General features: G+C 37.5%; 1 protein-coding gene across 1 annotated transcript; it reads right to left on the bottom strand.

The window, feature by feature from the left end:
* Window positions 1-2,810: 2,810 nt before the first annotated feature.
* LOC149193604 (putative phospholipid hydroperoxide glutathione peroxidase) lies at window positions 2,811-4,281 on the bottom strand. Its single transcript, XM_089407369.1, has 4 exons — window positions 4,032-4,281; window positions 3,558-3,676; window positions 3,252-3,419; window positions 2,811-2,997 (listed from the first exon to the last, which is right to left on the bottom strand). Exons 1-4 carry the CDS (start codon window positions 4,279-4,281, stop codon window positions 2,965-2,967), a joined length of 570 nt encoding a protein of 189 aa, XP_089263495.1. The 3' UTR covers window positions 2,811-2,964.
* Between the last annotated feature and the right edge of the window lie 22,353 nt (window positions 4,282-26,634).

Raw genomic sequence — 26,634 nt, forward strand, 5'->3', positions numbered from 1 at the left:
TCCACTCACAGCGTTGGATTTCACTGTTCAGATTTTAATAAACAGTGCATGTATCATTATTGATTATATTAGGAATTGTATACAAAAGGTAAATTACCTAAAAAAAGTCAGTGACTTAATACAATTTGTTGAAAGTGCAAGCTAGGAAAACCAAGACCTTGAATCGGTTCAATATGGGCTCTCCCCGTTCATGGTGATAGTAGGTTTAGGAAAAGAGCCTACTGTCACATGTTCTGAAAAGTGGATCTGACTATTTTAGTATTTTGTTTCCAGGAACCAATTAACCACAAGTATGGGTGAAAAATCCGACTTATAAAAACTTAAAACACTGCCTCCTTGACTACCATGCGTTGTGTTGATGAGACCTGACTGAAATATAATATTGTTGATATAATAAGACCTGATTAAAATACAAAATGTTAATATTCCACCAGCCGCCCAACTACTTTCCTATATGATTTCTCAAAATTCTGCCCGGACATCTAATTTTGATCCCATGAGAACTTAAAGGGTTCAAAATATACATTCGCTCAAAGAAAGAAACCAGCAGGATCTATAAAATGGAAACTAACTAAGCCGTCTAAGAACATGAAAAGAAGAAAGTAACTTCCACTTACATGTATCATTTTTTGCATGAGATTGCCAATGGAAAAATCTATGGCACAAGGTTATGGCTGTCGCAATGGTTACCTGGGAACTGAATAAACAATAGACAATCAGCCTATTACTATATTAGGCCTATGGTCTTTGCCTATGGAAAAAGCATCCAGGTTCCGTTTAGTCCAAGTTCCAAAAATGACTTCTTTTAGACTTTTTCTCTAGGTTAGCAGTATCTAAAACAGAATTGTGAAGGTATATCAGATCTATGGGCTAGTCCTATGGAAGCATTTCCAAATAAGCTATTAATATATTAATATTATCAGTTGAAAATCTACGGCCTGCCTAACTAATATGTCAAGAACTTAGAAGTCTAGTTTCTCAAAATCATTATACATAATCCACTATAGTTCTAAGTTCTCTCTATGTTTAAGTTTTCTTCTAAGAAGGACAATTCTCTCTTTGTTTAAGTTTTCTTCTAAGAAGGATTGTGTAAATTTTCAAATTCATTGCTTTCTTGCTCCAGGAATTCATATCAATGCTCGTGCTTTGCAGCTTTTCAATTCAAACCAAATTGTCATAGTGGACTCAATTAATAAATTATATTTTATATTTATAAATTTTTAAGACCCTGACACTCCCCCACGTTTCCTAAAAAATGGTAGGGAGCTTTTGCATAGGCCGCTTCCGCGCCCCCTCGCTCCCTCGCCCCCTCGTCCCGGAACCTTGGTGGAACATTGGAAAATACTCATTCTCAAGTTTCTAAAGAGTATTTAAGTACTTTAATCAATCACTTCACGATCTTTTCCTTTTTGATCATGAGCCACAATGGAGCTTGGTTTCTTACCTCTAATGTGACCCACACACATTGTTCTCCAAAACGTTAATGATATTGAAACCCTGTGAGATTTCCTCATGTTCTAACATAGTAGGTTGAAGATTTATCTAACGTAGTAGGTTTCAGATTTTTTTCATTGCAAACCTCAACACCAAAGCTCCCAACAACCCTAGGCTACTTGTATCCTCTCCTTCAAACATCAAACACTTGAGCTTCATGGTGATGGGTAAATACCAAAGCTCCCAAGGCCCTTAGACTAGTTGTATCATCTCTCCTTCAAAAATAAAATACTTGAGACTCATAGCAATGGGTAAACTGACAAACCAATTTAATTTGCAACCATGAATATGACAAGCCTAATTCCTGAGTCCAAACATTTAGCCTTGAGATCCACTTAAAGAGGCATTCCTGAGTCCAAACATTTGGCCTTGAGATCCACTCAAAGAGGCATTCCCGAGTCCAAACATTTTGCCTTGAGTTCCACTCAAAGAGGCTAACTTCAGAAGCAATTCTCCCATATGCATTCCTACAAATTCAAAAAAGTCTATCTTAAAGCACTGCAACCTATGAGATACACCCATATAAGAGCCACAAGTGCCATAATTAAAAATTCTTGACAACAATAATTCTATCAATTCAAAATTGCAAATCTTGGCAAATATTGTACAAAGTCCCCTTCAGTTGGTGTCACAAATGAGATTATTTTTGAAGCTTCATAAAATTTGGAGAAAGCAACCATTGATATTAGAAAGAAGGAGAAATAGAGTATGCCCTTCACTATAACATCTAAGATTAAAGGTTTGAATGGTGTGTGATTTCAACCTCCTTTATCATATTACCTATATGAAATATGTGAAAGATAGTAGGCACAACTATACAAAAACTTAAGAAAATAGATTGAGAAGATCATTGTGTAATCTATTTGTTATTTATTACAAGCTTCCTATTACTTTTTACCATTCATCTTCTTCATTTTTACTTTATTGTTATTCACCTTATCCATTATGTAACTTTTGGTAAATTCAAAACAACAAATTTATTTAAAACACAAAAACATACATGGCATCTAAAATCCAAAACATTAAAAATCAAATATCAAATATGAAGATCCCAAAAGCCAAAACTTTAAAAATCAAATATCAAATATAAAGATCCCTTGAAGTAAAAAAAAATTCTGAAATTTTATATTTATGAAATAATTTATATTTTAAAAAATTTGATTCTTTACCATTTTTAACTTTTAATTAAATAAATCTAAAATCATATAAATAAATTAAAAATTATATATTAAAAAAAATTAAAAAAATTATATATTAAAAAAAATTAATGAGATAAAGAATTTTCGAACTTTATTTTCAAAAATTCAATTGCTCCCTTGAATGTTGTGCAACTGAACAAAATAAGTACTTTGATAAACTGACAAACTGCCTAACAATGCTCCCTTGAATCTGTGCCAGGGATAGAACACTATCATGTTGAATTGCCGCTTCTTCTATTTTCCCAACAGAAAGGGTATTTTCTTAACAGAATCAAGCAATTCCTAACAACTTCTTCACGTCTTTCTGCAAACACGAAATGGAAAATATTAGTAACTATGTTTGTAATGGAGAATATTAGTAACTAATCCTTTAAGGTATGCATCCCATTAAATCAAAACCTTTGCAATGGAGAATTTTAGTAACTAATCCTTTAAGGTATGCATCCCATTAAATCAAAACCCTTTCAATGTCAAGTTTGTATGCAAAAAGACTAAGCAGACAGCTAGAATCTCTGCAAAGAAGGCATGGAACTAAGAAAAGGTGGTTTGTCCAGACACCTCAATGCTCAATGGAGACGTAGTTGGCGCATATCGTTCAACAACATTTCCATCTTTGTCCACCAGAAACTTAGTGAAGTTCCACTTTATGTCTTCTCCAAAAATCCCACCTTTGCTCGACTTCAAGAACTTGTACACAGGAGCTGCACTACTCCCATTAACTTCCACCTACATTACAGAGATGCCAATTTAGCACCCAGGATCTCAAGAATCAACCAGATGGATTAGTTACTTTTAAATGAATCCACCTCTTGCATGACAAGAAGTAATCTGAGAAGGTATAAAAAACAGAAATAAGATGGAGACCTTGTCAAATATGGGAAACTCTGATTTAAATCGAGTGCAGGCCACTTCTGCAATCTGTGCATTATCACCTGGTTCCTGTCCACCAAAATGATTGCATGGGAAAGCCAGTATTTCTAATCCTGAAAAAAAAATATTGTGGGCATAACATTGATCAGTAATAGACTAATATATTGTCAAGACAGGAACGGGAGAATGGAAACAGAACTAGAAGTTGGTTTAAAGTAATGCAAAATTTTCAACATACTCAAATAAAAGAATTGACCTAAGGATGCTAATCCCATACCATTAAACGCACGTACTTCAAATACATAATCGTTATGGATAATCTGAGGCGACTGTAACAACCACAGTATGGCTTCCTTTTCTATTTTGATGGAGGAACATTCTAGTGAACTAGAAGACAATTGAACATCTGCAATTTCTAAACGATGCCAACGATTTCCAAACTCGCGAGCCCAAATTTTCCCTTCTCACCATATGTGGCGCCGAAATGGCCGCCATGTTTGGTTTGGCTGGAACCCCAATAACAGACCTCACAGTTAACTTGCGGCTCACATTGAGCACCAAATCCAATTCTTCTTCTTGCTCCAACACAATAACGCAGTAAAAATTTAGGCAGCTGACAGTAAGCGGCACCTTCTTTCTCCAGCACAATAACGCAGTAAAAATTGATGCATCTGACAGTAAGCGCCACCGAAATATATTCTTCAGCGGCACGGGTCATTACAGTAAGGAATTTCCTGCAAGCGTTTACGGTAACGAACTTACAATTCAGTGTCTCCCACAACCTATAATGATCCAAGGGTGGAATTTTTTTTAACCGTCTAACATATCAGAGCAATGGCACAAGACTACACATTGTCACATTAGGAAGTTCTTCTATGGGAAACGCAAACGCATTACGTCGTAAATATATTAAATCTCATTTTATTTCCAAGAGAATAAATTCATGTCAATCGTAACGGTTATTTCGAGTGAAAATAAGCACATGTGGGATCTTTTCAAACAAATAAAACACGCTCTATTCGTATCCAAATTTATGAAATTAAATCCGAGGAAAAACCATTAATTTACATCTTATGAATATTTTATATAACTCACTCGTCATTTTCTCAAAATATATTTTATCCCCATCTTTACTTTAAAACATGATGAATTATGCTTTTTATCTTTAAACTATATTTAGATATAAGCATGGTGAATTAGACTTCTTTTCGAGAGCATAGTCTAAAGAATTTGCCAAAATTAATAAATGTAAAAAAGGTTTTTTAATTTATTTATATATTTAATAGACATATAATTTTAAGAAATAAATTTATAATTTAAAAATGATATATATATATATATATATATATATATATATATATATATATATATATATATATATATATATATAGATGATAATTATTTAGGGAAAAAACCAAATCACTTTTTCAAAACAAAAAATTAAATATAAATTTATTAAGAGGAAATTTGAAATTTTAAAATTTACCTATTTTTTTTTCAAAGATTTGTATTTACTAAGGGTTACCACACGTTTTATATATATATATATATATATTTCTTAGTTTCTTTGAAGCGAAAAATCCAAATTTGGATAAATTTATTTTTTTTAAATTCCATATTAAAATATATTTTTAAAATTTAAATATTTTTATATTTATTTTTCATATTTTTATATTAATTATTTTTTACAAAAATTATATTTTTATTGCAAAAAAATTTAAAATTCCTTATATGTTAAAGCATGCCACATTTTCTTGGTGAAGTTCAAACTATAGTTGCACTTGTTAGCTTTTCAAAATTGTATGAAATGATTACTTGTACTTTCCCAAAATACATATGACGTATGAAATGATTACTTGTAATTTCCCAAGATACATATGACATATTGACAAACTTTCCATTGTTGTTTTTTTCCCTTTGTATTTTAAGTTTGTATTGTCTTAGAATTGAGAAACAACAAAATACATTTTCCATTTTCCCATGTTTTTCTAAGATCACCAAAGATTGAGAAGGTTGTCTGAACCTGAACCTGATACATTATTTTAATTTTATTGTTACCACATTAATTAAATTTATTATTAATTACTAAATAAGTAATCTTCTTATTTATTATTAATCTTTATTAGTGATAACATTATTGATATTTTTTTGAAATTAATTTATCTATTCTTTGAAGAAGACAAACATACAAAAAAAATAACATTTCTAGGTTAATTATTATTTATTTATTAATGTTGATCAACTAAATAAAAATTTAGGATTCTTCCATAGATCTCTTAATGAAGGGCTGTGATGCTTACCACGAAACATTGATAATAAAATATACCATGCAGGATTCCAAAAACTTTTCATTTTCTATGTACTTAGTCATACCAATACAAAAGCAATTGTTGAAAGTAAGTAAGCCTATCAACTAAAGATCTGAAAAGGAAAATATTGCTAGATTACATAATAAATACTTAGGAGTGTGAGGCTGTCATTGGAGTAGGATCTCTGGCACTACAACCTAGAGGAGTTGGAGCTTTAAGTTTGCAATGGAGATGGTTCTCCAATTTAGCTAGCCCGGCATCTCAATTCTCTAAGCATGAAAATTGGAACCTCTATGAGTGCTCGATGTCATTCAGGGGAGAAAAGATACCATACTACTCCTCTTGCTTCTCCTCCAATCTATGCCAAGGAGTGTTTTAAGATGCGAATGAGGGGTAATTGAATTAAGATATTGTTTGCATGTTTCTGTGGAGTGACCAGAGATTAGGAACCCAATGGGAAACATCTTCAAGATTATGTGAGTCATAAAAAAGAAAGAAAGCGTCAACAAGTAGTGACTTAAGATGATGGATCTTAGCATAGATATTAGGTGGGAAATTAGAATGATAAATATATATGGCCTTTTATATTTGTGCTTGAGCACAAGTTCTAACTTGCAACCCATGGTCACCCTCTCTACCACATCAACTCTTCCTTCCTTGGGGGTTGCACATACACTATCGAGAATGGGAACTCATAGTAGAATGATATCAAGGGTAGAGGTCAACAACTAGGATACTAGTGGGAGAGGATCAAAATTTGAGACTAACCAGTAATCTGTGAGGGAAAAAGCTAGTGGGAGGTTTAAAAATAGAGTGAGGGAATTAAGTCATGCTAGGAGGTAGGAGAAAGCTATTAGGGATACTGTTATGAAACTAGCTCAAGAAAAATATAGAAAAGATAGATCAACACCTTAGAATTCAGCCTCTTTGAGGGGGCAACCTCCTTTACATTACATAAATGAACAATTCTTCGATGATTCAAATGACAAAACCTCCTTTCTATATATAGGAGTCTAAGGAGTCACAATATAACCCAGCCGACCTAACAATAATAATATAAAGCCACAAAAATAACAATAGAGGGATTCTATGGGGCAGAGTAATAACAATATGGGGACAATAGCGGCACAACAATATTAATAAGGGATACAACTACAATAGTAATGGGGTAATCACTAGTATTATAGGGACCCAACATGCCCCTCTCCTTCAAAAAAGTGTTTTCCTCAACACTTGAGTAGTTCTGGATACTTCTGTATAAAATTCTCATCCTCCCATGTGGAATATTTAGTGGATAAGTTCTTCCACTTGATAAGATACTCCGAAATTGATCGATTTCGTAGCTGTCGAGTTCTTGTTTCTGTGACTGCTTCTAGTTCCAATATAATTTTTCCTTCCTCGTCAAGTTCTGGCAATATTGTTTGAACTGGGAGATTGTCGCCTATAACCTTCTTTAAACATGAAACATGGAAAAATTGGGTGTAATCGAGAAGCTACAAGAAGCTCCAATTTGTATGCCATAGTACCAATCTTTTGCAACACCTTGTACAGACCATAATGCTTTGGTGATAATTTATTATCCTTCTTAGATTGCTTGAGGGACATTTTCTTATATGGTCGTAGCTGTAGGAATACCTAATCACCTACATCAAAACTTCTTTCACTGTGATGTTGATCTACCTTTTGTTTCATTCTATTCTGTGCCAACACGAGGTTATCCTTTAAGAGTTCGAGGACTTGTTGTTGATGTTCGATGTGATGTTCCATTGCTTGAACCTTAGAATTTTCTCTTAAATATGATGTGATGGATGGTGGCTGATATCCATAAAGTGCCATAAATGGGGTCGTTTTTGTTGCTGTATGGAAGAAAGTGTTATACCACCATTCAGCCAGAGGCAAGAATTTGACCCATTGTGTCTGTTTATCAGATACAAAGCAATGAAGATATCCTTCAAAACATTTGTTTACTATCTGAGTTTTCCCATAAAATTGAGGATGATAAGATGAGCTATGACCTAACTGAGTACCAAGACAAGAAAATAATTCTGTCCAAAAATTTCCAGTGAAAATGGGATCTCTGTCACTTACAATAATCTTTGGGTTTCCATGTAGCTTTTGAATTGTTTCCATAAATGCAGTAGAAACTGTACTGGCTTAAATGGATGTGATAATGCACAAAAGTGTGCATACTTGGTAAGTTTGTCAACTACTACCATGATGACACTCTTTCCCTCAGACTTGGGTAAACCTGTGATAAAATCCATTGAAACCTCCTCCCAATGTTGGCTTGGAATGGGTAAAGGTTGTAATAGACCCGGTGTCTTAACTGTTTCAACTTTACTTTGTTGGAAAACCAAACATTCCGCCACAAACTTTTTAATATCTGATTTAAGGCCATCCCAAAAAAATTCCTTTTGAACCCTGTGGTAAGTTTTTAAAAATCCTAAGTGCCATCCTAAGGGAGAAGAGTGCAATTCCATAAGAATCTTTTGTTTTAGCTGGGAATTCTTACAGAGGTATAAGCGATCTTTGTACCATAACGAATCATTTTGCCAGCTAAATGTATCAGACGTACTGGAATCTTGTTGTAACTTTCGAATAAGTGTCCACACTTATTCATCATTCTTCCATTCCTCCCTTGCTTCGTTTATCCAATCTGGTTGGATAATAGAAATGGCGCACAAAAATGCTTCCACATCCTCATCCTTTCTTGAGAGTGCATTTGCCACCACATTTTTCTTCCCTTTTTTGTAGATGATTTCAAAGTCATAACCTAACATCTTTGTGACCCACTTTTGTTGCTGTTCAGAGGATAATCTTTGTTCTAAAAAGTATTTAAGGCTATCATGATCTGTTTTTACCTTGAAGTGTCTTCCCATTAGGTAGGGTCACCATTTCTTAAGTGCATGGAGTATTGCCAACGTTTCCTTCTCATAAATAGCTTTGTGTAAAAACTTTCCCTTGATTGGACGACTTTCAAAAGAATGGGTCTTTCATCTTGCATTAAAACAGCACCAATTCCATTTCCTGAAGCATCACATTCCACAATAAAGGTTTTTGTGAAGTCCGGTGTAGCTTAGACCGGTGCTTGGCACATTGCCACTTTAAGATGTTCGAAGGCCTTTGTTGCTTCTGGAGTCCATAAAAATGCATCTTTCTTCAATAATGTTGTTAGAGGTGCTACTATTCTCCCATAATTATTAACAAACTTGCGATAATACCCTGTCAACCCGAGAAATCCTCACAGATGCTTTACAGATGTAGTGATTTTCCATTCCTTAATGGCTTTAATTTTGCTAGGGTCTACCTTAACTCCTTCGTGAGATACAGTATGACCCAGATATTCCACCTCTTGTACTCCAAATAAGCATTTAGATCTTTTTGCATATAATTGTTTCTCCTCCAATAATTGTAGCACCCTATCAACATGTTAAACATTATCCTTCCAAGACCTTTTGTAGATTAGTATATCATCAAAAAATACTAACACAAATTTTCTAAGGAATGGCTTGAAAATGGAATTCATCAAACCTTGAAATGTTGAAGGTTCATTGGTAAGGCCAAAAGGCATGACCAAAAATTCATAATGACCCTCCTGAGTTCTAAATGTTGTTTTCAGAATGTCTTCAGTCTTCATGCTTATTTGATGATATCCTGAACGAAGATCCAACTTGGTGAAGTAAATTGATCCATGCAATTCATCCAGTAATTCATCAATGAAAGGAATGGGAAATTTATCTTTAATAGTGAGCTTGTTGAGCTCCCTATAATTCGGACACATGCGCCATGATCCATCCTTCTTGTGCACCAGTACTACTGGAGCAAAGAAAGAACTTTGACTCAGTTGAATTATACCAGCATCTAGCATTTCTGCAACCATACGTTCAATTTCACTCTTTTGGGCATAGGGATATCTGTACGACCTAATGTTTGGAGGAACACTTCCCGGAATCAGATGAATAGCATGATCATGATCATGAATAGGTGGGAGACCTTTGGGAGTCTCAAATACCTTGGGATGATTGTCCAAGACTTTTTGGAGATCTAGAGAAATAGATGATTCCAATGTAGAAACATATAGCGAACATAATTGTGCAATTACACCTCTTTGTTCCTTTTTTAGAAGCTTTGTCATACTGTTAGAGCTGATTATCTTTCCCAGTTTCCCTGCAATACCCCTTAATTCAACTTCCTTTCCTTCCACATAAAATTTCATGAAAAGTTCTTGAAAATTAAAAGCTATTGTACCCAAGGATTGTAGCCATTGGACTCCTAGTACAACATCAACACCTCCCATTGGAATGGAAAGCATTGGGCTAGTCAATACATATTCTTCCATGGATAGCTTGATATTATGGCACTTTCCAGAGCAATTTATTGTTCCTCCATTTGCAAGCATCACTTGACACTCTGGTGTTGGATATAAGAAGCAACTCAATTCTTTTGCTACCTTACAATGAATAAAATTGTGGGTACTTCCTGAATCAATCAACACTATTACCTTTTTCTTCTTGATTTGTCATTCTATCTTGATAGTTTGAGGAGTGGTAATTCCCGCCAATGCATTACAAGATATGGTCTGATTCATTTCTTCTTTATCTAGGCTTTGTTCCTGGAGTATATCCTCTTCTTTTGACCTTTCTTACTCCTTTTCTTCTTCCTCTTCACAATCTATGTAGAATAATTTCTTCTCAACACACTTATGACCTTTAGTGTATTTGCTATCACAGTTGTAACAAAGCCCTTTTGCTATTTTTTCTTCCAATTGTTGTGGTGTCAACCTTATAGGTTATGGAAGACTAGGGGCAACAACACTTCCATCTTTATAGTTGTGAGTGGTATGCTTCCTGGTTGCCATAATTTTGCTTTCCATTTTTCTTGCTAACCTGAATGCCTTCTCTAATGAATTAGGTTCCCAAAGGTGAACATCAAGTTGGACATTATCCTTTAAAGTCCCTATGAACACATCAATCCTATGCTCCTCTGGAATATTTTTTACCCTTATGTTCAATTTTTGGAACTCCTCAATGTGCTCTGTTATTGAACTCTTTTGTTTGAGACTTATCAATTGGCTAAAAGAAGTGTTGCTTTTTGTATCCTCATAATGTGCTGTCAATTCTTCCGTAAAAATTTCCCAAGTGATAATTTGTTTACGAGAGCAAAGCCATTGATACCATACAAACTGATTGGGTTCCAAATATAAAGTTGCAATACGTACCTTTTGTGTGTTTTGCACATTATTGAGATCGAAAAATTGCTCCATCTGTAATGTTCATGTTGCGGGATCCTTGCCATCAAACTTCCTCATATAGACTTTTGGAATATGGTGGGTCTTCGATCCCACATTAGAGTCTATGAAATCATGATTAACATTTCTTTTGTTCGCATCATGAGTTTCCTTTACTACCTTTTCACCATTAGTAAGTATTTCTTGTAGAAAATTTGTCAAATCTGTCTTCAAATCTACCATGTCTCTCTTCAAATCTGTCTTCAAATCTATCTTCAAATCGTCCACCTTAGCTTCCATGCCCTTTATCTTAGCTTCTATTATCTTTTGTGAGAGTGACATTTTTTGTGCTTGGTCTTGTAATTTTGATATACCATGTAGCATTTCTTCCTCTTCTTCATGAGTCATGCTAGAGCTTTCAGGTTGCTTACTAGGTGTTTGCATTTTCTTTCCTCGAGGCATCAATTACCGATAATAATGCTCTACTATTCCCTTTGAATTCCTTCAAAATAAATTTTCAAAGCAAGCTTAAGCAAAAATTTAAAAAAATCTACACACCTTTTTTCACTTTGTAGGAGCTCGATATTACCTCTAATGTATCTTTGTCCTTTCGGATCATCCAATTCTGAAATTGTGATCTAAAGTAGCCCTCTGTGTCCTCTTTCCAATGCCACCAGTCTTATCCAAATTGGATTCTCCAAGGAAGAGTTATGTGAAATCTCCCACAGTGACTTGATTATAGACTAGTTCAATAGAGCAAACTTGTATGACATGCCACGAGTCACTGTTTGGACCTTTGGCTTTGAAAATATATACAAGAAACTACAGTCTGTCCTCTTTCTGTACCTTCTTACGAAATTTCAATCTGATGCTTAGAGAGAAAGTTATGACGATTTTCCCCAAGGGACCTGTTTGGAATGTAATTCAGGAGTTTGGAAAAAGACTAACTTCCTCAGATCATATCTCTGCAGATATAGCGTGAAAATCTCTAAAATTCGGACTTGAGATTCAACGCAATTTCTTATCAAATGGGTTTTTTTTTAGCTCCTGAAACATCGTAGAAAAAATTTACAGTGAAAATTCCACGATGCCCTGTTTGTAGCAGCGAAACCCTAGAATCCAAGGCTCTGATACCAAATGTTATGAAACTAGCTCAAGAAAAAGATAGAAAGATAGATCAATGCCTTAGAATTCAGCCTCTTCAAGGGGGCAACCTCCTTTACATTACATAAATGAACAATTCTTTGATGATTCAAATGACAAAACCTCCTTTCTATATATAGGAGTCTAAGGAGTCACAATATAACCCAGTCGACGTAACAATAATAATATAAAGCCACAAAAATAACAATAGAGGGATTCTATGGGGCACAGTAATAACGATATGGGGACAATAGGGGCACAACAATATTAATAAGGGATATAACTACAATAGTAATGGGGTAATCACTAGTATTATAGGGACCCAACAGATAGACTTCAAACCATTTATGCCATGCCACGCTTCTAAGAACCAACATTCAACATCAACAGACCACCTAACAAAATTGATGACATCACTTAAGCTTTCATATGGGAAAAGAACAAAGATATTGGTCATAAAAAGTACCACTAGAAGAGTAGTCTTTTGAGGCTCAAAGTCCTAGAGGTGGTGGATGTGTAACACACATATTCTCATACCTACCCACTTTAATTGATTTGCCCAGGGTAAACATGCGATGAGGGGCTACTATGATATGACTCACCTCCTAGATGACCTTAAGGAAGGGGAGTATACACAACAAGACCTTACTGAATTTCCTTAAGTGTTATAGGACCCCCAAGTGTTGACCCACCATTCCTGGACCTTTGTCCTTAAGACAAATTACCTTTTTATGAACTAGAGTCCAAGTTGCTCCCTTTACATGCTCTCCAAGCAACTGAGAGCCTCCAGTCACTCCCATGAGCCTGCCTGAGTGTGCCTATAACCTTTTATTGCCATTGCTAGGCTAGTGACTACTAGATTTAAGACTATTTTTCATGGGTAGGACCCAATCACTACCTATAACTCCATGAAACCCCCATAACTCATAAAAGTTATGAAGACAATGTTTTTGATAAAAAATTGATCAAGGACTTGACCTAATCTAATCTAACCATAACTGTCATTCTACCAAACACATTGTAAACATGTAATCTACAGGCCATGAATGCATAACCAAATAGAGAGATCTTAAACTTATTTGAGGTTTACTGAGCAGGACTAACACCCTCTCATAATAGCTGCAATACCATTAGATTATCCATGCATTCATTAACCAATCATCATTGAATAAAAACATATGGAAGCCATAGTAAGCACCTGTTATAAAACCATTCTTATAACAAGCATATAACCAGATCATTAACCATAATACAAAAAAGATCAAAGCCACATCAAAATAAGTAATTTACTCACTAAATACAATAAAATCATAGCTTTCATTATCCATGGGAAAATCCAACCATGTCAGGGACTTCCATGTATCACCTGACCATAGATTGGGCTGAACCAAATATTTATTTTAGCCAATCACCCCCATGCCATATTCTAAGCATAAATGTAGGATCTCATGGGATAAATCAATCCATAAAAATCCAAGGGGATCCAGAGGATAAACCACCTCCACCCTCACCATACCGTGATCTCACCTAAACCAGTCCCGAGATCACAAAACCAAACTGAGCTTGGATGCATTAGAACTTCTTCTCCAATACCTTGAGGAATTTTTCGTCTCCACCCTCAGGCTTTAACGTGTATCCCCCCATTACTTGTCAAGGGATTCCTAGGCCTTTGGTATTTTTCTTGAGGCCACCTCTCTCGGATCCAAAATCTTCTAGTAATCCATTGCTCAAATGCAAAAAAAAATCCCATCACACCATGGCTATCTGGAGATGGCAAGGCAAGGCTAAAATCCACTATCGAAACCCGGAAATAACCATCCCAATGACAACAAAAGAATCAAATATCAACATGCACATACCACGTATGTCAATACCGCTAGGAAATTATACACGCAACCAGTTACTTGCAAGTATTCCTGCTGAAGCTATCTGATCGAACTTTTCCTTGCTTGATCCTTGCTTTACTTTTCTTTCTTTGTCCTCCCTTTACTTTCTTGATCTCCTTCTCTTCTTGGTGCCCTTCTCCTCTTTGAGGCTAATTGTAAAAAACAACTAACAAGAGGCTACAAATTGATCCTCTTATGTCTTTTTATTCTTGAGGCCTTTATTTTCTTCATTTTTCCATTATTTCCTTCAATTTCATCCTCACATGCAACCTATGACCTTTCACCTACATTTTCTCCTAATTTCCTTTATTTTCATAAATAAAATGCCAATAATGCCTTTCTTCATTTTCAAGCCTTTGCCACTGCCTTTGCGACTTTCCCCTTAGCCATAAGCATGACAAGTGATTCCCACTAGGATATTTTACCCAAGATTTAGCTTGGAATAAGTTTCCCTTGACCTTGGTCTTATTTTTTCTATTATTAACCTTATTACATGAATTTTTAACCTAGGGTTGTTACAGACCCCTCCTCCTTGGGGAAACATCATCCTTAGTGTTCAATGACAACTATAAAATAACAATCTACTGAAAACAAAACATACTTCCCATGGAGCTTTATAACACAACTCATTGCAATATTTACAATGGCCACTACTGAAACATGACAAACATACCGTTTAATAGAGCTTTATATCACAATTCATTATGGTATTTACAATATCAGCCACATAATTATGTACATTTTCTTCAACCAGTAAATAACCATATTGATCACGGAGCTTTATAAATCCAACTCGATACAATATTTACAATAAGATACACATATATACATATACACATTTTCTCAACCAACAAATAAAAGGATATGATGCCTGCATCCACAACAAGGGAATCCAAAATATTACACCTCCAACCTCAAAAGTACTACCAGGATTCACCTCCTTCGCAAGATGTCCAAAATCCATTGCCAAAATCAAATCTGCATCCAATGTCCAACTCGATACAATATTTACAATAATATACACTTATATACATATACAAATTTTCTCAACCAACAAATACAATGATTCGATGCCTACATCCGCAACAAGGGAATCCAAAAGATTACACCTCCACCATCAAAAGTACTACTAGGATTCACCTCCTTCGCAAGATGTCCAAAATCCATTGTTAAAATCAAATCTACATCCAATGTCCAGTGCTACAATCCCATGCCACTTGTCCTCTTAGTGAACACATTTTTTCTCATTGTTCCAGGGCACACATCAATGTGCATATGATTCTATCTAGAAATGTCAATGAAAAAAAAAATTCATCCCTAGCCTTCCCTTCTCTACTACACAGTACCTCGGGCAATCCTCCAAGTTCCCCGACATCCATTATCCTTGGCGATCCTTCCCTTGGAAAGGTTTCCTCGCATTGGAAGGTCCAAAACCAAGGTATATCGTTGCCTCAAAACCAAAATACCAGTTTTTTGTACTGATCAACACCACGACCCCCCCCCCATTTATTAATTTAATAGTTAATATTCTATTGATAAATGGGGATCCTTTGTAAAAATTCTCTAAAAAAATTAGCACTCAAGCACTTCCTTTTTGAATTATTAGAAATAAATTTATAAATAAATATAAGGTATCAAGCCAAAGTCCCTTTGTAACTAGCTATTCTTGCTTTATCGCATATCACTAGATCATGTGTGTCACAACTTAATTAACAATCGGGATCTGTGAATTGCGATAAGAGGGACCACTGTAATAGACTTATGGTATCATTAAACTTCTCATTAAAACTAAGTCTTCAAAATAAAGTACCTATCGCAATCGCATAGCGGCATTCAAAAAAGCATCAAACAAGAAAAACCCTTAGAATATGCGATTTGCAATATTGTGACATAACAAGCCAAACACTTATCGCATCGCACCGCTTACAAAAAGGCCAATCTTGTGGACTATGAAAGGTTGTGAAATGAGATATGACCCAGACCCAATGGAAGTATGCAATAATTTTTATAAATTTGGTTAAGTATGGCGCATAATAAAATGCTACTTTATGCAATAAGTATTTGTTCAAGCAAAATGTGCTTAAAATGATAAAAGGTACGCTGCTCACATCGCATCTCACAAAATTATAAGTAACTTCGATATAACGCATAACTCAGAGTGCGATGTTGCGATATTGCGATAATATTTATCGCAAATGCATAATCAGCATCACACGCTTCAAACTCATCAGCTTAAAGTTTTTCCTTACACATTTGCGATGTGATGGCTTAAATGAATAATAAAGGCCATAATAAAATATCTTAGTGCATATTTAATAAGTTTTAATGGCATTTATGTTTAAAACGGTTCGACGTGATTTGATATCTTTCATCTGCATTTTTGAATAAAAGCTTCTTCCTTGTCACCTTTCGGAATTAATTATATCATTGCATTTTCACTGTCATTTTCGCTCTGTGTGTTTATCTGATATTCTTCGTTGCTCAATTTTAGGGAACCTCTGAAGGAAACAACATTTGGAAAGATAGAAAAGAATGGGAAAGCTATTGCATCTAAGAAATTAGACATGATGCCACTCTTCTTTGATACCACCTTCAACAAAGACGGAGGAACCACATCATGGGAAGCTATGCATAACCTAATAGAAGAAGAGAAACCCAAAACACTGGAAATGAAGGAAACAGTTGATGCCGAGGAATCATTTGACGCTTCCTACTTTGAGGCAACATGTTCGTTTTTACACAGGATAACTGCAGGACCTAAGATATTACCATACACAGATATGGTAAAATGGGTGATTGATAATGTGAATATCTCAAACAAAACTTTCAAGAATGGGAGACATGAGTGTTAACGGGAAAAGTGTCTACTCAGAACGCCCCTATCCCACTAAGGTGTGACAGTATCTTAGAAACAAACAGAGAAAACTATTTTCGTATTCTTCTTTATGAACTATAAACGAAGAGAATTAGGATGAACCAACCTGTGTCTTGCGCGAGTCCTTTGATCCAATCTCTCTCCCCTTTGACAGCTTCCAGCTACCTGCTCCCTTACTTGCCCAGCTTCACCAAGTTCCTGCAAGATCACAGAAGAGGAAAACTACACAAAGACATGGATTCATATTCATAAATAGCTTAGGATCAGATTTAAGCTGAACATGCAAATATAACAAAACATCATTGATACACAAGCATGTAGGAGAAACTCAAATAGTTTTATTGATATAACAAGAAGGTCCAAGAGGAGTTACAACCGATGATTCCTGATCCAGCATCAACCCCCCAGCAAAGGAATCCCCTCTTCACCTCCAACAAAGCATAAATCACCCAATACTCTGATCTCTATCTCAAAACCAACAGCAATTCTCTGCAATGTACAAAATTCCAGCCTCCGGATCTCTGGGATGAGGGATCCATATATAGATGTATGCAAAGAGGATGAGTCAGCTTATGATTTCACTAGTGGCTTCTCTCTGTCAGTTCTTGCTTCCACTGGGAGACTGAGAGCCTCTTACTCATCCTTGGTCGAACTCAATGAGGCAAGTGTCACTGGGGAAGATTCTGGAATCTTCCATTGTCTGTCCACCTCGCGGAATGACACTGCCATTTGTCATTTCCCGCTCAACGCACCCTGGTAGTGCATTTAGGTGCGTTGCAACGCACCTAGCTAGTGTACTGGGGTGCTATGCAATGCAACTAGCTAGTGGAGCAGCTGAAATGATCCTGATTTGACTGTTCCTGAGCAGTTTCTGGTGGAGAACTTCTTGGAGAAGCTGTAATTTGTTGACCTTGTTCCTCTAGGGGTTGGAACAACACTTTTAGGGACTTAGGATCCCTTGGTTTATGGACATTTCATGCTTAGAGCTGTAAGGCACAAAAATGTCTATAACAGTTGCCCCCTAAAGTATGAGGCCGTTTATCGGGTGAAATGCTTTATTAGGAGGATCCGAAGTTCTTTCAATGCTGGGAGGAGAACTGTAATAAGATACAATACAATACATTATCTTCATACTGTTTTCATGATCTAGCTGAGGCGGGCATTCCCATGCTCAGCTTTATAAATTCATTTTCATGTACATAGGACAGACAATCGTCTGATGGTAGACTGATGATTTTGATAGAGCCATCATCCCTTTTGGTAGGATGATTATCTGTGCTGCAATGCTGTACATTTCAATGTCTTTATTTTCCTGAATATATATCGCAGCCCGGATGGATGAAACTAGATCCGGGGTCTTCAATCTCATCCGATCTTTACTCGAAGTACAAGTCAATCCATGTGAGAAATGTTTTGAAGTCGAACATGGAAAGACATCGCTTGATTACCAGTCAATGATGTAAACTATTAACAAGCGCGAGAGGAATCACCGATAATGATGATGACCCTCAAGGTACTGCAGTACAATTCACGCGGTGTGAATAAAGGACTTGGCGTCGAACACCACGCAAAATCTTTCGGTCGAAGGTCATTGATGTATACCTGTCGCCGGAAGTGAGAAACTTGCCATTGAGGCATGCAAGCTTCAAAGTACTGAATGGGGTGTTCCTAGATCAACTTCTTGGATAATGAGCTGATGTCGACAAGAAGCGATCCGTCAAAGGAGGGCCTTAATGAATCCCACATCAATGACACGGAACGGAGCAAATGATTTTGATGGAGATGAAAACGATCTGATGATATATGGTTCAAGATGGCGGTCATGAAGGAATGAAGTATGATGTATGGTAGTGGATGGGACATGGATGACTTCTCTGGATGACTTCTCTTGAACATGTCGGCGACACTTACGTGATGGATTGGTAGCATTTACCCCAAATGTGGATGGTATGGCGTGACCATGGTGATGTGACCGGTGAATGAAACAACCCAACCCGACTTAGGCACGGAATGGAAGTGTCATGTTCAAGAGCGACTTGCTACCAATAAAGATTCTTTGAGTTTCTTCCCAATTTTTCCCCAGTCATTGCTGACCAGTACCTCTTTATTTTTTTCAAGCTTGAGGAGGATAACATATGCTTGTTCTATAATTTTCCCTTCGGGCAAACCCATCGCTATCTTTTAACGAGCCTAGCGATAGTGAAACTCGTTCTCGTCTAAAGACAAGTTTGTCGCTATTAATCTTTTTAATGAGTTTAACGACAAAGATAACTCGGTCCTTTTCATTTTTAGAGAGTCTGAAAAGGTACTTAAAGGTAACTCCGAAATTCCTTTTTCGTCATCTAATCCCTTAAGTCTGAAAAAGTATAAAACAATACAGAAGGGATGAATTTTCGATAGTTTTAACGAGCCGAACAAAACAAGCGCTCGATCTTTTTGTGCAATAATCCCTCAGGTCCAAAAAGATTAAAATCTAGAGGAGGGATAGCACTTCCGGTTGCTTTAACGAGCTGGAAGGCCAAAACTCGGCAATCTTTTCATATTTTACGAGTCAGTTGAAAAGAGCTTAAAGAAGACTCGTCTTTTGAGGAACGAGTGATAAAATGGGTAGCAGCTGATTCCAGGTAAGGGTTGGAATTTTCCAATCACGGCAGTGTCACAAGGATGGCTAGTGAAATCACTCTTCGCAGTTGTTCCTCAAAATGGGTAAACAATCAAATGGAGGTGAATGATCGGCCAATGGAAAAGTGGAGGTGACGGTGCAAACACGACCAAGGCTTTAATGGCTGAAGTACTACATTCATGGTGGTTATTTACCGGGGGATAGTTCATTTTTTAACGAGCTTAAACGCGGGTGGAAACATTTGCTCGGTTCGGGTTTATTTTTTAACGAGCTTGAACCTCGCGGTAACACTGCTCGATGCGGGTTTATTTTTTAATGAGCTTGAACCCTGCAGTAACACTGCTCGTGATAAGTTTGTATGCCCCCAGCATAATAACGCAAATCGAGGTGCATGCCCCCCAAGCTTCATTGCATTCAACTTGGTGGTTGGAATGAAGGTTTACCTTTGAGATTTGGAAAGGGGATTGTTTCATTTTTTAATGAGGTTGACACAGTAAAAGAACTATCCTCATGACTCCTTGTTTCATTTTTTAATGAGGTTGACACGAGATAAGAACCGTCCTCGGAGTCCAAATCCATTAGATATAGAAGGTTTCATATTCCACTGTGGCCACTTCCGCCAGATTACTCGGAGGCGGTAGGGCAAAAGTACCCATTAAGGCAGGGTCTTTTAGGAGACCTACTCCGATATTTTGGAGCAAATGATTGCTTCCATGGATCATTGGAATGCTTCCCGTAACTTGTGAACTGTTGGGGAGAAATGTTTGTTGGTCGACGATTGTAATTCCTCCTTGGAAGGGAAATGCAATCTTCCTGAAGTAGGTCGACACAACTGCAGCCATGGCATATATCCAGGGTCTTCCCAATAGGATGTTGTAATCAAGGTTTCCGTCGATTACTTCAACATCAATGTCTACTGTTTTCCCTCCTAGTTCAACTTTCAAGTTACTTAGGATACCATATGGTGTATATGTCCTTCCGTCGAATGCTTTTAATGTCATCGAAGATCACGACAAGGTTGGAAATCCTAAAGTTTTCCAGCAACTCATCGACATAATGCATGTAGATGCCCCCTCATCAATAACTGTTCGATGAACAGTTTTGTTGAGGGCTTTCACTTGAATAAGGAAAGCTAGTTGAGCTAGTAACTGAGGGTCATATCCTTTATGATTAAAGGCCACAAGATTGGAATCCATTGGGTCAATCCCACCTATTGCTGATAATAAAGCTTGCTCTTGGGAGAGGCAATTTTGCGGTACCTCAAGTGTCGACATAGCGGACGGTGATTGGGCCAGGTCCTCTATTATATTATAATTCTGTGCTATTTTTGCACGAGGATTAAATGTTGATTTGTGCACTACTCCCTTTGGCGACTTTATCATTTGTTTAGGAATGATGGGTGGCACAACTTTGGTCAAAGTTGTTGTCGAACTACTAGGTTGTTCATTAGCCTTGTTATTCGACACCTGTGGATTCCCGTAATCTTTATTCCTTGCCAAAGCATCATTTTGCTGCTTTGAGATAGACAACATAAGCACTTGGGATCGGGAAGCATTTTGATTAGCAACCAGTTTGGTTCCCGGGCTTGGAAACGGATCAGTCAAAAATGCTGAGGTTTTTGAACTCTTAAAGAGTTTCTTAACTTCAGCTTTATGTGGACAATCTCTCGTCTGATGATCCTCATCGCATATATGACACACCGCAGGGGGTTTCCTTTGCCTAGAAGGGTCTGTAGAAGGCTTTTCAGGAGATGACTCATCTTGCTTCCTTTTTCTCCCTTTCTTTTTCTTCTTGCCCCCTGGTTGCTTTAGTTGTTTGCCCTTGTTAGTTGACACAGCATTTACTTCCGAGGCAAGAAGTTCCTCATTTGCATTTTGACTAGAAATCTTACAGGCCTTTTTAGATGTATCCTTTTTCGATTTCGTGTCTGTCGCACCAATCACGCAATCAATGGCATGGGAGTCATTGTTTGATTTAGGAGGAGGAGGAACTGAGAATTCCGGTCTAGGGACGTTAGGTATTTTATCGTAGAGCGTGCCGGACTGAGTGTAAATCAAGTCCAAATATTGCGCACGAGCGATAACTTGCTCTTCTGTGACGACTCCCCCTTTTTCCACATCTTCCGTGATGGAAGGTAGTAATGACTTGATAAACCATTCAGCTAAAAGCTGATCAGGAACATACGTTTTTACCATTATACGACGACGTCGCCACTCATGTATATGATCAGATATGTGAGTGGCCGTCGTTTGTTTGAAGTTGGTAAGGAGTTCCGTTCCCGTTTCATACCTTATCGGTAATTGAAAATGGGTTAAAAAGGTTGTGGCTAGGGTACTGAAGTTGTCAAATGAAGCTCTAGGCAATTCGATATACCATTTTGCTACCGGACCAGTTAACGTCCTCTGAAAAAGGCGAAGCCTAATCGAATCATCGTTTAGGGTGTTTGATGAACACCACATATGAAAGGTCATCACATGATTCGATGGATCTTCACCCGGATTTCCATTAAATTTAGGAAGATCTGATGGAAGTTTATGCGGAATCGCTAGCCACCAAGCGGCATAAGCAATTGGATCATTCATCAGCCGGTTTAGATCTGGTAATTCTAGAGTTGCTACAAAGGGAAACTGTTGATTCAGGTTAGGCGAAGCATACCCAGGATAAGATGGAATCGCCTGAGCAGTGGGTCTTTGCATACCAACATAATGTATTTGATGCTGGCAACTTTGACAAGGTTGATGGGCATAACCATTATAGTATGGTTGTTGATAACTGCTTTGGAAATGCAGTTGCCCACTACTTACAAAGACTTGTTGCTCAGGTCCTTGATATGATTGCTGGAATTGTGGTTGTTGAGATTGAACCAGCCCTGGTTGTTGGACCATTTTCTGTTGTCCAATACTGGATGATTGACCAAGATGAGGAGTCATAGTACTTGTTTGAGCCTGAGTCGCTCCAGATAAGGAGGCACTAACCTGAGGTTGTGATTGAGTTGTCGAGACAAGAGGTTGTTGTATTGCAACCTGAGAAACTTGGGGTTAACATACAACAGGTAGCGCTTGTACTTGCGACGCAATCACCATACTAGGTATAGTGGGAATATTCGACACAGGGTGGACTGGTTGCATTGAATATGCAACCCTTGGTTGCTGAGGCAGTATTGGTACCCAACTACTGGATGTAATTCCAGTTTGACCTGAACTTTGTTGTAAACTCCCATATGGTTGTTCTCCGGGAGGGAACAATGAAAAGGCATACTGCCCTCCATATGGTGGAAATCTAGTACTTAAAGTGTATATTGGCCTTTGAAGACACATTGGATCGATTTGTTGAGCTTCAACATAAGAAATACCAGATGATAATCCGGACGAAGAAATAGGAACTGACCATGTCGTCGAAACAGTCCCTGATTGGACTCCGGCTTGTTGTTGATAACTTGCCGGGACAGATGATATACCATCGAACATCGTTGGGGTAGCAGTAGGAGGCTTTGCCGCTGCTACGTCGGATGACACAGTCCTGGATGTCGACGGTTGTTCAGACATATCTATTCTATCCAAAAGATTTTCTAGCGATTCTACAAGAACTTGCGATGAAAAGAAACTAACTTCAAAGACCAACAAGGGAATTGTGATGATTATTCCGTTTAAAATAAATTTTAGACGCTTTGACACAACTTGTTTTTTCAATTTTTAAGAGTCGAGAAAAAACAAAAGATGACTCTAGTCTCCTTCGAATTTTAATGAGCCTGAAGTGACAAGTGCTCAGATGGACCTTTTCCGTTAAGGAGTCTGAAAAGGAACGAAAGGGACTGCTCTGGAGATCTAGGTAGAGGGAGTACCAAACCGATCGCAAAACTGCAGAATACTTTTTACGGTACGGCAGTCAATCTTCCCGAATGCTGTGTTCGGTGCATTGCGATCAGTAGGGCGGCCGACACGGCTTCCTATGGATAAAAGGATTTAAGCCTATAGGGGTCTCCCAATATATACTCGACGGTACGTGGGAGCACAAGTCCGTACTGGCACTTATCATCTCAAAGTGGAGGAATCACCCAACCATTAGTGAGGACAACAGTTACCAGGCTTTACGACGCCGGAATACGTCTCTAGCCTAGACCTCTAAATGTTGTGCGTTAAGTTCCAAAGTGTTGTTAGATTCATTCAATTTATTTTAAGTTGATCTTTCTTATGAAATTTGCCTTTTGGGTTCACCAAGAGATGTAGATGTAATTCCTAAAATGCAATCTAAAGATGATAAGCAAACTTTTATCTCTTTTCAGCAATGAAAATCCTAGCTACAAGGGGAAAAGAAAGACACAATCTTTTCTCAAAGAGCAAAGAGCACACTGTAAATGCACTTTTCCTAAATCAAGCCAAACAGACTATCAATATGCAAATGCACATATGCATGTATTTGTTTTCACTTTCTTAATATTGATGCCTAAAAAGAAAGTTGATGTACAAATCTGAATTTGCTTTCAAGTGACAAACACAAACAAGCTTCTTTTTGAAATCAAAAGGTAGAGAAGATTACGACACTTTATGACTTGGAAATAAACACTCGTTTCGACACTAGAAAGTCTCAAATTCAAACCAAAGGCAAAAGTAAAAGCATAATCTACTGTCAACAACAAATAAACTTTCTCCTAAGATCAAAATCGACACTTACGACGGATCTAAATCCAAGGACGACAGTATGACTATTCTACTCTTTCAATGGAAAACTGTAAATGATGTAACAAACACACAAAGAACATCTATAGTATTTTTGTACAAAGGAGGCGGAATTAAGGCAAAGAAAAGGGGTTTTTAAACAGACACACACTGATCACAGGCTGCAAAATCAGAGACAAAACTGAAAAATGAAGCAAAGAACCTCAGCTGCACAGGGCTAGGCTGATCAACGCACCTGTTACACAGAGAAACTGGATTGCAGCGCAGGTAGCCCTCTTGGGAACTGTGTTGAAATGCAGAATCTCTTCACAGAGCCTGCACTGGGGCAGAAACGAGAATTCTATCCAGGTTCTGGGTCACGGTTTGCAGTTTAATCTATGGTTTTTGGCCGAGTAAAAGCAATCAGTAATGCACAATCAGAGGGTGGATTTAAAGGAGGTCGAAGAGCTATCACAAATGGTAATCAGATCATTTGTGAATCAGCTGTTCAAATCATAAACAAATCCAGTGAATGGATTGAAGTAGCAGGTGTCTACTTTGCATTTGATAATGGCAAATGCAGTTCGGTTGCTACTTCTGTGTTTATGAAACAAAAAACAAGAGAAACACAAACTAACTAACTAGACACGATCCCCAGCGGAGTCGCCATTTTGTTAACGGGAAAAGTGTCTACTCAGAACGCCCCTATCCCACTAAGGTGTGACAGTACCTTAGAAACAAACAGAGAAAACTATTTTCGTATTCTTCTTTATGAACTATAAACGAAGAGGATTAGGATGAACCAACCTGTGTCTTGCGCTAGTCCTTTGATCCAATCTCTCTCCCCTTTGACAGCTTCTAGCTACCTGCTCCCTTACTTGCCCAGCTTCACCAAGTTCCTGCAAGATCACAGAAGAGGAAAACTACACAAAGACATGGATTCATATTCATAAATAGCTTAGGATCAGATTTAAGCTAAACATGCAAATATAACAAAACATCATTGATACACAAGCATGTAGGAGAAACTCAAATAGTTTTATTGATATAACAAGAAGGTCCAGGAGGAGTTACAACCGATGATTCCTGATCCAGCATCAACCCCCCAGCAAAGGAATCCCCTCTTCACCTCCAACAAAGCATAAATCACCCAATACTCTGATCTCTATCTCAAAACCAACAGCAATTCTCTGCAATGTACAAAATTCCAGCCTCCGGATCTCTGGGATGAGGGATCCATATATAGATGTATGCAAAGAGGATGAGTCAGCTTATGATTTGACTAGTGGCTTCTCTCTGTCAGTTCTTGCTTCCACTTGGAGACTGAGAGCCTCTTACTCATCCTTGGTCGAACTCAGTGAGGCAAGTGTCATTGGGAAAGATTATGGAAGCTTCCATTGTCTTTCCACCTCGCGGAATGACACTGCCATTTGTCATTTCCCACTCAGCGCACCCTGGTAGTGCATTTAGGTGCATTGCAACGCACCTAGCTAGTGTACTGGGGTGCTATGCAATGCAGCTAGCTAGTGGAGCAGCTGAAATGATCCTGATTTTACTGTTTCTGAGCAGTTTCTAGTGGAGAACTTCTGGGAGAAGCTGTAATTTGTTGACCTTGTTCCTCTATGATTCGGAACAACACTTTTAGGGACTTAGGATCCCTTGGTTTATGGACATTTCATGCCTAGAGCTGTAAGGCACAAAAATGTCTATAACAATGAGGTCATGGGGTCTTTCACACCAAACAACTTGGGCCATATGTGCCATCTACTAGAGCCTCAAAAGAGCCATGACAAAGATTTCCTGGAGCATTTTTCCAAAGAGAATGAGGGATTGTTGTACATTATATAAACCTGGAGGTCAGGTTCAGGTAAATTCAAACGGGATAAATCCGGTATGTACCCAATTGCATCCCTCTCGTCCCCACATAATTTCGTAGCCACGATGATGTGTAGGTTATTTGGTCATGCTGATAGTACCAAATTTTCCATAAAGTGGCTTCCATTAATTGATGTTGCGATTAACACGATGATTATGAACTGGAGTCAAATTTTATCAGACAATTTAGCTATGGCTATTAGGGAATATAGGAAAAAGAGAAGTGTTTCCTCAAGAGATATTCCCCCTTTTTATATGAGCGCTTATGTAATGGATTCCATTTGTTTTTGTTCTCAATTTTCGAACATGGGTTGGAAGTGGACTGTACAAAACCCTCTCCCCATCCATGTATACCATAAAAGTTTGTGGGAATCCCAATTCAATACCCATTTTTACAAAATATGCCAGGTTATTATGTTGCCTATTTATAAAACCATTTTTGATAAAACAACGCCCAGGCTTTCTGAAGAAGCCAATA

The sequence above is a fragment of the Pinus tabuliformis genome, chromosome 2_2 (genome assembly GCF_031772625.1).
Source record: "Pinus tabuliformis cultivar Carrire ecotype Pingquan chromosome 2_2, CPIR1, whole genome shotgun sequence".
In the NCBI taxonomy this organism is placed as follows: domain Eukaryota; kingdom Viridiplantae; phylum Streptophyta; class Pinopsida; order Pinales; family Pinaceae; genus Pinus; species Pinus tabuliformis.